This window comes from Pezoporus flaviventris, unplaced genomic scaffold (assembly GCF_033815535.1).
Source record: "Pezoporus flaviventris isolate CSIRO_AGI_PZ_B2104156 unplaced genomic scaffold, CSIRO_AGI_Pfla_v1 ptg000132l, whole genome shotgun sequence".
NCBI lineage: Eukaryota > Metazoa > Chordata > Aves > Psittaciformes > Psittacidae > Pezoporus > Pezoporus flaviventris.
The window spans coordinates 1,412,831-1,424,769 of record NW_026892680.1 but is presented as its reverse complement, the minus strand read 5'-3'; the positions used below and the strand labels follow the sequence as shown (position 1 = coordinate 1,424,769).

The 11,939-nt window shown below is 45.0% G+C and overlaps 1 protein-coding gene across 9 annotated transcripts in view; it reads left to right on the top strand.

The window, feature by feature from the left end:
* The first annotated feature begins 677 nt into the window (after window positions 1-677).
* UBR2 (ubiquitin protein ligase E3 component n-recognin 2) overlaps window positions 678-11,939 on the top strand; it is a 55,912-nt gene continuing 44,650 nt past the window's right edge. For 7 of the 9 annotated variants that reach the window (XM_061478846.1, XM_061478845.1, XM_061478844.1 and 4 more), the window contains exons 1-4: window positions 679-834; window positions 5,764-6,023; window positions 9,081-9,159; window positions 10,693-10,806. In XM_061478846.1, coding sequence (XP_061334830.1) covers window positions 757-834; window positions 5,764-6,023; window positions 9,081-9,159; window positions 10,693-10,806 — 531 coding nt within the window. In that variant the 5' untranslated portion in view covers window positions 679-756. Of the gene's footprint in view, window positions 835-5,763; window positions 6,024-9,080; window positions 9,160-10,692; window positions 10,807-11,939 lie in introns of all 9 variants that reach the window. The other 2 variants (XR_009747694.1, XM_061478847.1) reach the window with 1 other exon arrangement.

Here is an 11,939-nt window from a genome sequence, read left to right as displayed (position 1 = left end):
TCAGACTGAAAGAGGGCAAGTTCAGGTGAGATCTAAGGCAGAAGCTCTTCCCTGTGAGGGTGCTGAGGCGCTGGCACAGGGTGCCCAGAGAAGCTGTGGCTGCCCCATCCCTGGCAATGCTCGAGGCCAGGTTGGCCACAGGGGCTTGGAGCAAGCTGCTCCAGTGGAAGGTGTCCCTGCCCGTGTTTGGGGGTTGGAACTGGGTGATCTTAAGCTTTCTTCCAACCCAGACCAGCCTGGGATCCTATGATTCACCTAATTCAGCGGGTTTCATGTTTCCTTTTCACTCAGGCAGGGTGTGGTGGGGCGGGGGGGGGGGGGGCCTCCTCGAAGCCCTTGCTGGCCCCTCTCTCACAGGCAGCACTGACAGGGCGAGCGGGCCTCAGCCTCGGGAGGGGGCAACGAAGCCCTTGCTGGCCCCTCTCTCACAGGCAGCACTGACAGGGCGAGCGGGCCTCAGCCTCGGGAGGGGACACCCGGCGTTGCCCCCTCAACGTTGGAGGAAACGAGCGGGACCAAGGACCGCGCCCGCCCGCCCTCCCCCCAAAGCGCCTCAGGGCACCGCCTCCTCTTTGACCGCTGAGGGTGAACGCGGCGGCGCCAGACTACAGCTCCCAGCGCGCCCCGCGGGCCGTGACGCCAGGCCGAGGCGGGGCGGAAGCGGAAGCGGGTTTCCCTGGCTGCGCGGCCCGGCCCGGCCCGGTTCCGGGTGTCCCTGCCGCGGCGGCGGCGGCGGCGCGGGGGGGGGGGGTTAAGATGGCGGCGGACTTGGAAGCGGAGGTGCAGGCCATTGACAGGAGCCTGCTGGAGTGCTCCGCCGAGGAGATCGCCGTGGTAAGCCGCGGGCCAGCCCGGCGGGGCGAGAAGCGCTTGGGGCGGAGAGAGAAAGGAGCGGGGGCCCGCGGGGCCGGCACCGTCCTGCCGGGCCGGCGGTGGGGCCCTGAGGGCCGGGGTCTGTTTGTGGGGCCGAGCGGGGGTCGGGGGTGCCGCTGGCCCGGCAGGATGCGAGCGCGGCGCTGGCGCCTCTCGCTGCCCTCGGCCCGCTCTTGTCGCCGGCGTCGCTGTTGCAGCGGCGGGGTCCCTCGGAGCGCACAGCCGGCTTTTCCGGTGGTTGTGGCAGCTCCCAGCCAGCCGCCCAGCGCGGCTGGCTCCGCCGAGGCTTGGCGGGTGAGGACGGCAGCGGGGCCGCCGCTCTGGACCTCTCTCCTTCGCTTGCTGCTTCTTCCCTTCTCCAGGCAGCCGAGAAGTTCACTCCTCCTGCCTCCTGTGCTGCCTTTCCGCTTGCAGTCGTATCTCGACGTGAGAAGGTTCCTTCTCCCCGGTTTATTTAGGTCGATGTCTGCCCGCAAATAAGGTTTTGTAGCGCGGAGTTTACGGGGTTCTGCGTTCTTCTTGGGTATTCAAGATACGCTTCTAACAAAGGCTTGCACTGGTTAAGCTTAGGGCTGTTGGAATGGGGCGTTTGTAGAGGAAATAGTAGTGAAATCGATGTAATAGTTCAAGTAATCTATTCGTGTTGATATACTTCTCTCTCTCTCCTATAAAGAGGAGTTGAAAGTGAAGCAAGGGTGAAGTTTTCAGAGAAACTTTTGTTTCTGGCACAGATGCCAGACGCTTGCGCGTTTGAGGAACTGGGTTGATGTGTTAAAACACTGGGACTGCTCATGTTCATATCTGTAGGTTGAGAACACAAAGAACTGCCTCTGAGTATTTAACAGTGAGAATTACATTGGTTGCTTTCCAGGAGAAAACGTGAGATAGGGGTAGACTGGATGACCTCCAGTGGTCTCTTCCAACCTTAGCCATGCTATGATTCTGTGCTGTGTTAGAATTCAGATTACGCTTGTTATCTTTACAGCGCAGACAGAGGTGTGATCAGATGGCCAAATGTGCATCCTTAGCTATATCCTAGCTAGTTTAGCTCCAGGATTAGGCTTCCTTCTGCTCAACAGCAAGCCAAATAGTTCATGAAGCACTTCATAAAGTAGCCCAAACTAAGCTCAGACTGTCTTGTCTTTGTGCGTAGCAGATTATTTTTGGGTCATGCTATAGATAAGCCCAAGGCAAACGTGCAAAAGTGGAGCATATTAGGAATTCGCTACAGGTACAAGCACCAGCTTAAATTTGGTCACTTCTCTCTCATTTTTATCCTCTGTCATCACTAGCATGAGCTATAATTGGCTTATTACATGTCTTGTTTTCCTAGTATCTCCTTATTTTAGATGTGGATTTAATAGAAGCCCTGATGGACCGTTTGGTCAGTGCTTTTCCAGGGCAGTCAAAAATTGCTGCGGGAGAATGAGGGGGAGGAAGTGACAGGGGATACACTTCCCTCTTTGGGGAGAGTGGAACATTAGTTTTTCTTCCATGTGACTTCAGGTTGGAAGAGAAGACAAACACCATTTGAAAACTTGCCTGAATACAAAATGCTTTTGTTGAAGAAGAGATTGCCACATTTTTGAGTAGTTTCGCTGGAGTCCATTGCCTCCTAGGCAGCACAACACACATACACAATTCTACGTGCACCACAATACTTTGTCTTACCTTCCTGTTTCCTTGCCCTGGTAGCCTGTACTCCTTTCCGATATTCCTTGAGCCAGGAGCTGATTTTCAAAGCCTTATGCACAGTTATGTGTGTAGAACTGGCTCCAAAAGAGGTTTAGGTGTGATGACGTTCAGTGTTGCCACACCTAACTTTCAGGCAACTACTGCCAGAGTTTTTGGGGATGGGAAAGCTGTTTACCCGAGGAACAAGAATTTTCTCTGGCTAGGTATTTGTCTGAGCTTGTAGGGTAGCTAATGTGCGTGGTGTATGTTCTAGGTAGAACTCAGTAGTGTATTGCTGCATTAAAAAGCTGAAATTAAAAGTACTTCTTTTTTTCCTGAGAAAAATGCAGGTGTAATAACACGTGCCCTAGAAAGAAATCTAAAAATGATCTTATTAAATGGAAAACATAGAAGAGACAAACTCAGTTCCACTGTGATTAGGTCAGTTCCTGGTGGTAGGAGATACTTGGCACAAATGGTGAAAGGAGAGGAAAAGATTAATGAGCTGGGGGAAATAAGCAGACATGAAAACCTTACCCATTTGTGTGGTATTCTCTGGATCCTGGTGAGGTTATCTGTAAACTTCTGGATTGTTGGATGTGGCTTTTCGGCAACCTTTTCCCATGGACTTCCTCGGAAAAAGGCTGCCTGAATAAAAATAATTGATCAATACAGAAAGCCCTAGTAGATTGTTTGTGATTTTTAATGATTCCAACTTAAGGAAAGAGAACTGAGGAGAAAGCATCTTGGTCTACTAAGGGCTGTGCTTAACAAGTAAGTTGTTTGGTTTTTTTAGTATCAATTTCTGCTTTAGAAAATGTAGTCCAGTAAATTAATATTAATGATCAGTAATGAAATTAATATTAGTAAGTGAACAGTATGTTAAAAAAACCCAAGGGCTAAGTGCTGCGCTGCCTCTGGCTGTATCCTAAGGAACTTAGTACAACCATTGTCTCAATCATAACTTCTTTAGAGTAAGCCATAAATAATTCAGAGTAAATCAAGCTGTAACATTTGATTACCAAACCCACTTGTTTTGGTATAATTAATTCTTGGTTTCCATGTACAGTTTTAGGTTGATTCCAAATTCTTGTTCCGAAGTTGCCAGGGGGTATCTGGTTGTCATATTTACAATGAGAAATGGCAGACTAAGGCTGTTTATGTAACACAGGATTTAATCAGTGCACGCTTGCATTATGGGCTTGCTCCCAGTTGTTTATTTTAAAAGCCTTGCAACCTTAATTTACAGTTTGAACTTTTATAAAGTTGTAATCCATAAGGCAGACATAAAACAAATGTTGTCCTAGAGGGTTGTTTTACTCCGTGTGCATTCAAGGGAAAAAAATCCCAAACAACTCAGCAACTGGCAGGAGCAGTGAGTTTTTCCGTGGCTTATGGCAGCTGCAAATCTTTGTCTGTTGGCTTTTAAAAACCTTTGTCAACATTGTTTTTTACAATTCATTGATTAAGAGAATTGTGGTGGGTTGGCCCTGGCTCGACGCCAGGTGCCCACCAAAGCCGCTCTGTCACTGCCCTCCTCAGCCACACAGGGGAGAGTAAAGACACCAAAAGGCTCGTGGGTCGAGACAAGGACAGGGAGAGACACTCACCAGTTACCAGCACAGGCAGAACAGACCCCACTGGGGGACATTGAGTTGTTACCAATCAAACCACAGCAGGATGATGAGAAATGAATCAAATCTTACAACACCTTCTCCCCACCCCTCCCTTCTTCCCAGGCTCAACTTCGCTCCCAAATCCTCCACTTCCTCCCCCCCCCCCCCCCCCCCCCCCCCCCCGAGTGCCACAGGGGATGGGAATGGGGGTTGTGGTCAGTTCATCACACGTTGTCTCTGCTGCTCCTTCCTCCCCAGGGGAGAGGACTCCTCACACTCCTCCCCTGCTCCAGAGTGGGGTCCCTTCACAGGAGCCAATTCCTGCATGAACTTCAGCACGAGTCCTTCCCATGGGCTGCAGTTCTCAAACTGCCCCAGCTTGGGTCCCTTCCATGGGGTGCATCCTTCAGGAAGAGGCTGCTCCAGCCTGGGTCCCTTCTCCAGGTGCATCCTTCAGGAACAGGCTGCTTCAATGTGGGTCCTCTTTGGGGTCACAGCTTCTGCAGCAAACCTGCTCCACTGTGGGCTCCTCTGTCCACAGGCCACAGGTCTTGCCAGGAGCCTGCTTCAGTGTGGGCTTCCCATGGGATTACAGCTTTCTTTGGACATCCCCCTGCTCTGGCGTAGGGTCCCCTATGGGCTGCAGGTGGAAATCTGCTCCCCCATTAACCTCCATGGGCTGTGGGGCACAGCTGCCTCCCCATAGGCTGCACCACAGGCTGCAGGGGAATCTCTGCTCTGGAGCACCTCTTCCCCTCCTTCACGAACCCTGGTGTCTGCAGAGCTGTTTCACAATTGTTCAGGTGTTTTTTTCTTACTCTCCCTTCTTTAATCTGTTATCCCAGAGGCACTACCACCATCACTGATGGGCTCAGCCTTGGCCTGTGGTAGGTCTGTCTTGGAGCCGGCTGCACTGGCTCTGTTGGACATAGAGGAAGCCACCTCTGCAGTCCCCGTCGTCCCCCCGCTACCAAAACTTGAGGCCACACAAACCCAGTCCAGGAATTCATGGGTCTAACATCACACTTGAAATAGTAATCCAGTTAAGTTATTTTGGTGGTAGGAGAAACCAAGTCCCTTTAATTTTCATAGGTGATGTGTTGAAATTCAATGAGAGGGACCATTACCTAATGCTGTGTTTGCCATTCTCCTTGTACTTGCTGTCTTTGCCTGTTCCTTGCCAATTCCAGGCTTCTGTTCCTCCTGTGTCCCCAGCTGGCAGCATCAGCCTGCACTCAGAGAAATGCAACCAGCATAGTCTGGGCCTTATCCTAACAGTCACTGCTAATCTTGGACATTTTCCTGGTCATGCATCCCAGAGGAAAATTTGTAACATTTTGGTCTCTTAAATCTTGTGGTTTTGCAGAGAATTTTGTGTGCCAAAAGGATAAAATGTGCAAGCAGGGAAGCTAATGATTCCTTCCTTAATGTCTTTCTGATCATCTAGATTTCACACTTAGAAGGAAGCGTGGCTTTCTAGCTTTGCATTGCCGGTTTAGATCGTTTGATTTAGAAATTAAAAAGTTATCTTGATGCTAGAACTGTGATTGGTGTTTTTATTAATGAGCAATCTGTGTTCTTATTCCTTTTCATTTGAAAGAAATGGCTACAAGCAAATGACCTTCAGAAAGAAGTATACCAGCATCTGGCCTACTATGTACCAAAAATTTACTGCAGGGGGCCTAACCCTGCCCCACAAAAGGAAGACATGCTGGCACAACACGTTCTGCTGGGACCAATGGAATGGTACCTCTGTGGGGAAGATCCTGCATTTGGTTTTCCAAAGCTTGAGCAAGCAAACAAACCTTCCCATCTCTGTGGCCGTGTTTTTAAAGTGGGAGAGCCTACGTATTCTTGCAGGTAGTTCAGTTGAGCATTGTGAAGCGTTTAGAATTTGGAGTATTTATAATTTTGGGGAATGTTTTTCAGTAAGAATACACTGTCCTCGTGAAAAGTTCATATCCCAAATGTAGTTCAAAGTAACCTTGCAGTGTTTCATGACAGCTGGAACCAGGGGAAAACGAACGCACTACGGATCTGTAAATGGGAAAATACGAGTTAGCAAAATGTTGAGTGTTTTCTGTACAAAAGAAATGTAAGACTCTTCATCAGGGACTGCAGCGATAGGACAAGGGGTGATGGGTTCAAACTGAAAGAGGGCAGGTTCAGGTTAGATCTAAGGCAGAAGCTCTTCCCTGTGAGGGTGCTGAGGCGCTGGCACAGGGTGCCCAGAGAAGCTGTGGCTGCCCCATCCCTGGCAGTGTTCAAGGCCAGGCTTGGAGCAAGCTGCTCTAGTGGAAGGTGGGGTTGGAACTGGGTGATCTTAAGGTCCCTTCCAACACAAACCAGTCTGGGGTTCTGTGACAAGATTAAGAAAGTGGTTGGGGTAAACTAACTGTCAGTGTTATTTAAGCTCATTAATCGGAAGTAAGTGGGCAGGTTTGTGTGCATGTTATTGAGGTGTTTAAGAACAACTGTCAGAGTTGATCCTGTATTTTTGACCATTTTCCGTGACCTGTTCAACCAATCTATTGGATGCTAAAATGGGAGTACCAGCTTCTTGTTCCATCCCTACCTCTATCTTTAGGTCTCTCTAAAAAATACCATTTTACTTGAAAGAAGACAGGAAACCACTAACCAATTCCAAATAGCTAAAATAGCTTCAGTTTTAAGCCAGTGTATTCCTAGCTGTGTATTCATTACCTTATCTTCTCTTTCCTGAAATGTCTGTAGTTTAAGTTTAGTTTGTACCCTCTCTGCCACATATTCTTCTTGGTTTGTGTGTTTTTTCTACCATTCTCTCAGACACTTGAACACTTAGTGGGTTGGCAGAGGGAGGGTTATGTCTCTTTCATTGCAAGGTTTTGTTTTTCTGGGTTTTCATCCCCTTCATTTAGGGGATGGAAATGATCTTAGACAAATGTTACCCTCTAGTAGCCTCCTCTTCTAGAAACATGATACCTTATTGGCCTTACTCTCTGAAGTTCTCTTTCAGGGTGGACTTGAGATAGTTTACTTGGTAAGGTGCCTCTTCAAGTAGAATAGGGTAGGGAGGATGAAGACTTTCAAGAGGCTATAAAAAGAATTTCCAGAGCTTCTTTAGTACCTTTGTATGAAATCTGGTCCCAAAGAACTGAAAAAACAGAAGTAATTTGAAGTCAAATTGCAGCCTAGAAGTAATATGTTAGTGAATGAATTCTCTTCATACGTACTAATGAAAACTGGGGGAGTTCTGTTAATTTCTTTTAAACACCTGCTTTTTCAAGACAAACAACATATAAATGATATCCTTGGGAATACTGTCAGGTATGTTGAAAACAGAATAGCGCAAGCCATTGGTGTAGAATTTAGAGAATGAGTGAATGTACTATTCGTACTCAGGGTCTTCAAACAGAAAAAAGATTTAAATACAGCAGTATAATCATAATGTCGTTCAGGTCAGAAAGGATGTCTTTGTAGGCCATCTTATCCAATATTCCGCTCGAGTCAGGGTCAAAAGTCATTACAAAATATTTTTGCTGTTGCTCTTATCAAGGTAGAGTTTCATCTTCTTTGGATTAAGTCGAGAACATAGATGTAAGACTGTTCATGTTTCCTGTTGTGCATCAACAGTTTTCTTCGATTTGTAGCTGGTAATGAAGAAGAGTGAGAGCTTAAACTTTTGTGGGATACAGAAAAAAGATGGTCTTCTGAGTCCATGAGATCCAGTAATAGCAGTGGCTTTTCTGTCCAGTTGGGAAGCTTACAGGTCTGCTTTTAAGTGTAGGCATCCTTGGCAGGTGGTACTGAATTTGTAAGTATACTGCCACAGGTTTAGAGCTCTGAAGAATCAGTACCCACTATTGTAGAACTGATCTGCACAGTCTTACAGGTATATTGTTGCAATAAGTTTATTTTTTTTAATTTAAGGAGAATTACTATGAAACACAAATTAATCTAAGTCAGAAGAGCTTCATATCATTGTACTTTGACATTTTCACCTTCTGTGGCTCCTCTAAAGAAAACAAATGTGAAAATGGTACTTCATGCAGAGTAAGTCCTGGTTGCCTGGTTATCTTTCAGTGATTAACCTGGTTGAATTTATTTGGTGAAATGAAATGAAGAGAACTCTTGATAGTAACATTTCATAGGAGCTCTGGTGTTTTCTTTTAAACAAAATAAATTGCTTCTCTGGATTCTTGTTCTAAGAATAACCATCGTAAGACATTCATTCTTTTGGTAGTTATTTCTACATTGCAAAACCTGACTCCCTTAATCTTGAGGTGCTTTAAGTCAGTTGTGTTACACGCGTTCACCTATTTTCAGTGCTCCTCAGGGAGACTAAATATAATGCATAATTCTCTCATTCATACGTTTACCCCCTTTTGCTCAAAATATTTCTTCTATCTGCTATAGCAGTGCTTGTAGACAGGACCTTACGGTCTGTGATCTCCTGGTTCAGGAAACTGCATTCTTGGACCTCTTCAGTGAGCTCGTAGGGCTAATCTTAGAAGCAGAGTATTGATGTAATCTCTTGTGTGCTATCTTTCTTTGAGTGTTCAGTGCAAAAAGTGTTTTCTCCAGTTGCTGGAGGTTGATAGTGCTTGTACTCTACTTGAGAGAGCTTGCTTGGGTTTATACCATGTTCTGGAATTCATCTGTTTACTTGCTTGTATACTGGTCTCATCCGTTGAAGTCAACGGCTATATTGCCCAAGCATGCATGCTGCTCAAGCAATGTTGTAAAACCTCTTCTTTTATGAGAACAGATGATTTTATTCTTCACTTGTTTCCCTCCCTCTTTCAGGATAATCTGTGCTTTAGTCGGGGGGTTCATTGGTGATATTTGAAAGTTACCTGCTGTAAAAAGTGTGCTTAAAGGCAAGCCCATTTGTTTAACACTGCTTTTTTGTTGTTGTTCATTTCTCGGTGTTTTCAGGGACTGTGCAGTTGACCCAACTTGTGTGCTATGCATGGAGTGCTTTCTTGGAAGTATTCACAGAGAGCACCGATACAGGGTTAGTAATACTGCTGGAATATGTGTTGTAGTCATCAATTTTGCATGTGTATGAAACTCCTTGGTTAATAATGTAGAATTCCAAAATGTTGGATGGACACAAAGTTTGGAATTCTGTCTGCAATAATCTTCCAAGAACTTGAGTGTTTTGATGCAAGTGTAAATTCTGAAAGTTAACACTTGAAAGTATCGAGCAATTACGTTTTATGCGCACCAGTTAAGCTTACAAATGTGTGTTATCTTTAAGATGTGAATTGGATACAGGATTAGAGTTGGTTTTTGACTTTATTTCGCCGTGATGTTTGACTATCTTTAAAGGAATTGAAAAACTTTGAATAAGAAACCTCTTTTACCAAAACCTAGTTTTTTTTAAACTTCTGAACTATTATCAAAATCTGTACGATAGCAGCATTTTTGTTTGCTTTTGAACATAAAATAGAAAACTAAAACTGTAGATGCTGTTTATTTTAGTAATATACTGCTATTAGTAGTAGAGGTGAGTTAAAAATAACCCTGCAAAGAATACCCAAGAAGGCCTTGGTGTGGTTTTAAACTATGAAGCTGAGTGAAAACTCTCAGTGCAGCCTTTCTGTAGATCAGTTTCTGACAGGACTGCCCTGCTGTTAATGTCAGTCTGATCACACTGCATGCTTACACTGAGCTTTAGGATTTAGGAAAAAACAACACCCCAAACACCAAGCAAAACCCCAAAACAAAACCCAAAACCCCAAACTAGAAACCCAGCCCAATTTGCTAATACCAGCATGCTTCTTGGATGCAGGTTTTCAGTTTGCAGGCATAGTGAATTAGCAAGTCTAGGTGACATCCAAAAGTGCAAGCAAATGTCCTTTCCAGTGTCCATCTGTAGGGTGCACCTGTATATACAAAAGGTACCTGTATGCCAAAAACAGGCACAAGCGGAATTCTTCTATAAATCAGTTAATAGTTGTGGTTCAAAAAAAGTATTATTACACCTCTTAATTTGAGGTGGTCTTAGCCTTAAAATAAATGGTACTAAACCAGTGTCAATATATCATTAGTTTTCAGCTACTTTTTTTCTGTGCTTGCTGAGACTTACGTGAACAGTGTAAGTTTTGTCTGTGAACTCCTTTCACTAAAAGCAGCACATCTTTTGCTTGCTGTGTAATAGTGCTATGTGAAACAATTCAGCTTTGTTCAGATTAAACCTGAGAATCTGGAATAGTGCAGATGGCATTGCAAGTCGTAGAATTAAAACCCCTGGCATCCAGGAGAACCCCGCAGCCCTGAGGTGGGGCAGGGGGTTGGAAGTTTGGGTGATTTTGTTTGATTTTTGTGGGGTGTTCTTTACTTTTCTTTTGGCATAAGCAAACTGATGAAGGAGAAGAGCTTTCAGCCACCATAGAAGCAGACACATTTTCACTGTGCTACTTCAGTAGGGTACTGGCTAAAGCTTCGTCATGCTTTTGTAGTTTAGCTGTGACTACTCATGTCTTAATGTGCGTGTATGTGTATGCATATTCACCTGAACTGCTTTGTTTTAAAATATTTGTAGATGACAACATCAGGTGGAGGAGGTTTCTGTGACTGTGGTGATACAGAAGCTTGGAAAGAAGGTCCTTACTGTCAAAAGCATGAAATTAACACTTCAGAGACTGCAGAAGAAGAGGTAATAACAGTTGAGGCATTGTGTTTCAAAACATCAGCCGTGTATGTATGTGTGTATATATAAATTATTCATATGAAGTTATTTTCAGTCTTGTATACCATGCATGAGAGGTGGGAGGAACTTCAGTAGTAGTATTTGAACCTCACTGTGTTAGACAAAATTAGTGTCCAACTTAAAGAGCTATTTAGAATTACATTTTCTACTTAAAGGCTTCATTTTATATGTTCTTGGTTGCCTCTGTAGCTTTAGTTCTGTTTCTTTGTTCTTCTGTCCTATTCTGAAAGGTGAAGGGAGTCTGCCTTGTGATCATGTGCATGAAGAAGCCAAGTTAAGCTGTCTGTGCTATATGCGTTCTGATTCTTACCAAAGCAAAGTGCACAGGTTTTTTAAATCAAAGCAACTTGCTGTTAAAGGAAAGCCATAATGGTGATATGAGTAGAGGTCTATAAAAGCTTGTTTGGTGGTGGAGAAGGTAAATAGACAGCAGTACTAGTGCAGGTGAACTGCTGACTGTCAAGGGGCTCCTGGAGGTAATGCAGACTTAAGTTCTGGAAAGATTGTTGTGACAATTTTTATACAACAGAAGCTGTGGTGAAACACAAAATTAGGTGCTAGGTAATCATAAACCAGGGACTGGGCTACTGTGAAACATTTTAATTGGCTAGCAGTTACACATACCTCAAAATATCAAATGAGGAATTGAGTCAGTGACCCAGTATATGCCAGGTGACCTGCAGGGCGTGCAGTGTTCCCTTTCTAGCTTTGTAGAACAGGGACTCATTGCTCTGAACATCAAACATTTGAACTAGTAGAAGAATAATCCTTTCAGAGGAGACTTAAATGTTTTCTGTTCACACACAAATCCCTTGAAATGGATTGGAAGGAAATGGCAGCGGTGCCTGTACTCTACCTGATTCAGAGTTAGCAGTGGTTCTCATTTGCTGCTCCAAAAAAGTAGGCTTTGCAGACTGAGGCAGCACTCTTCTCCCTTTCCCTCCTCACGTCAGTTCCCCCTCCTGCAGCAGCAGCAATTCTGCTCTGGCAGAGAGAGGAGGATGAGTTTGTAGCGGCTGCTGCTGATGTCGAATGGAGAGCACGCTGAAGAGCGCATAACAAAGACAAGTGGGTGCATA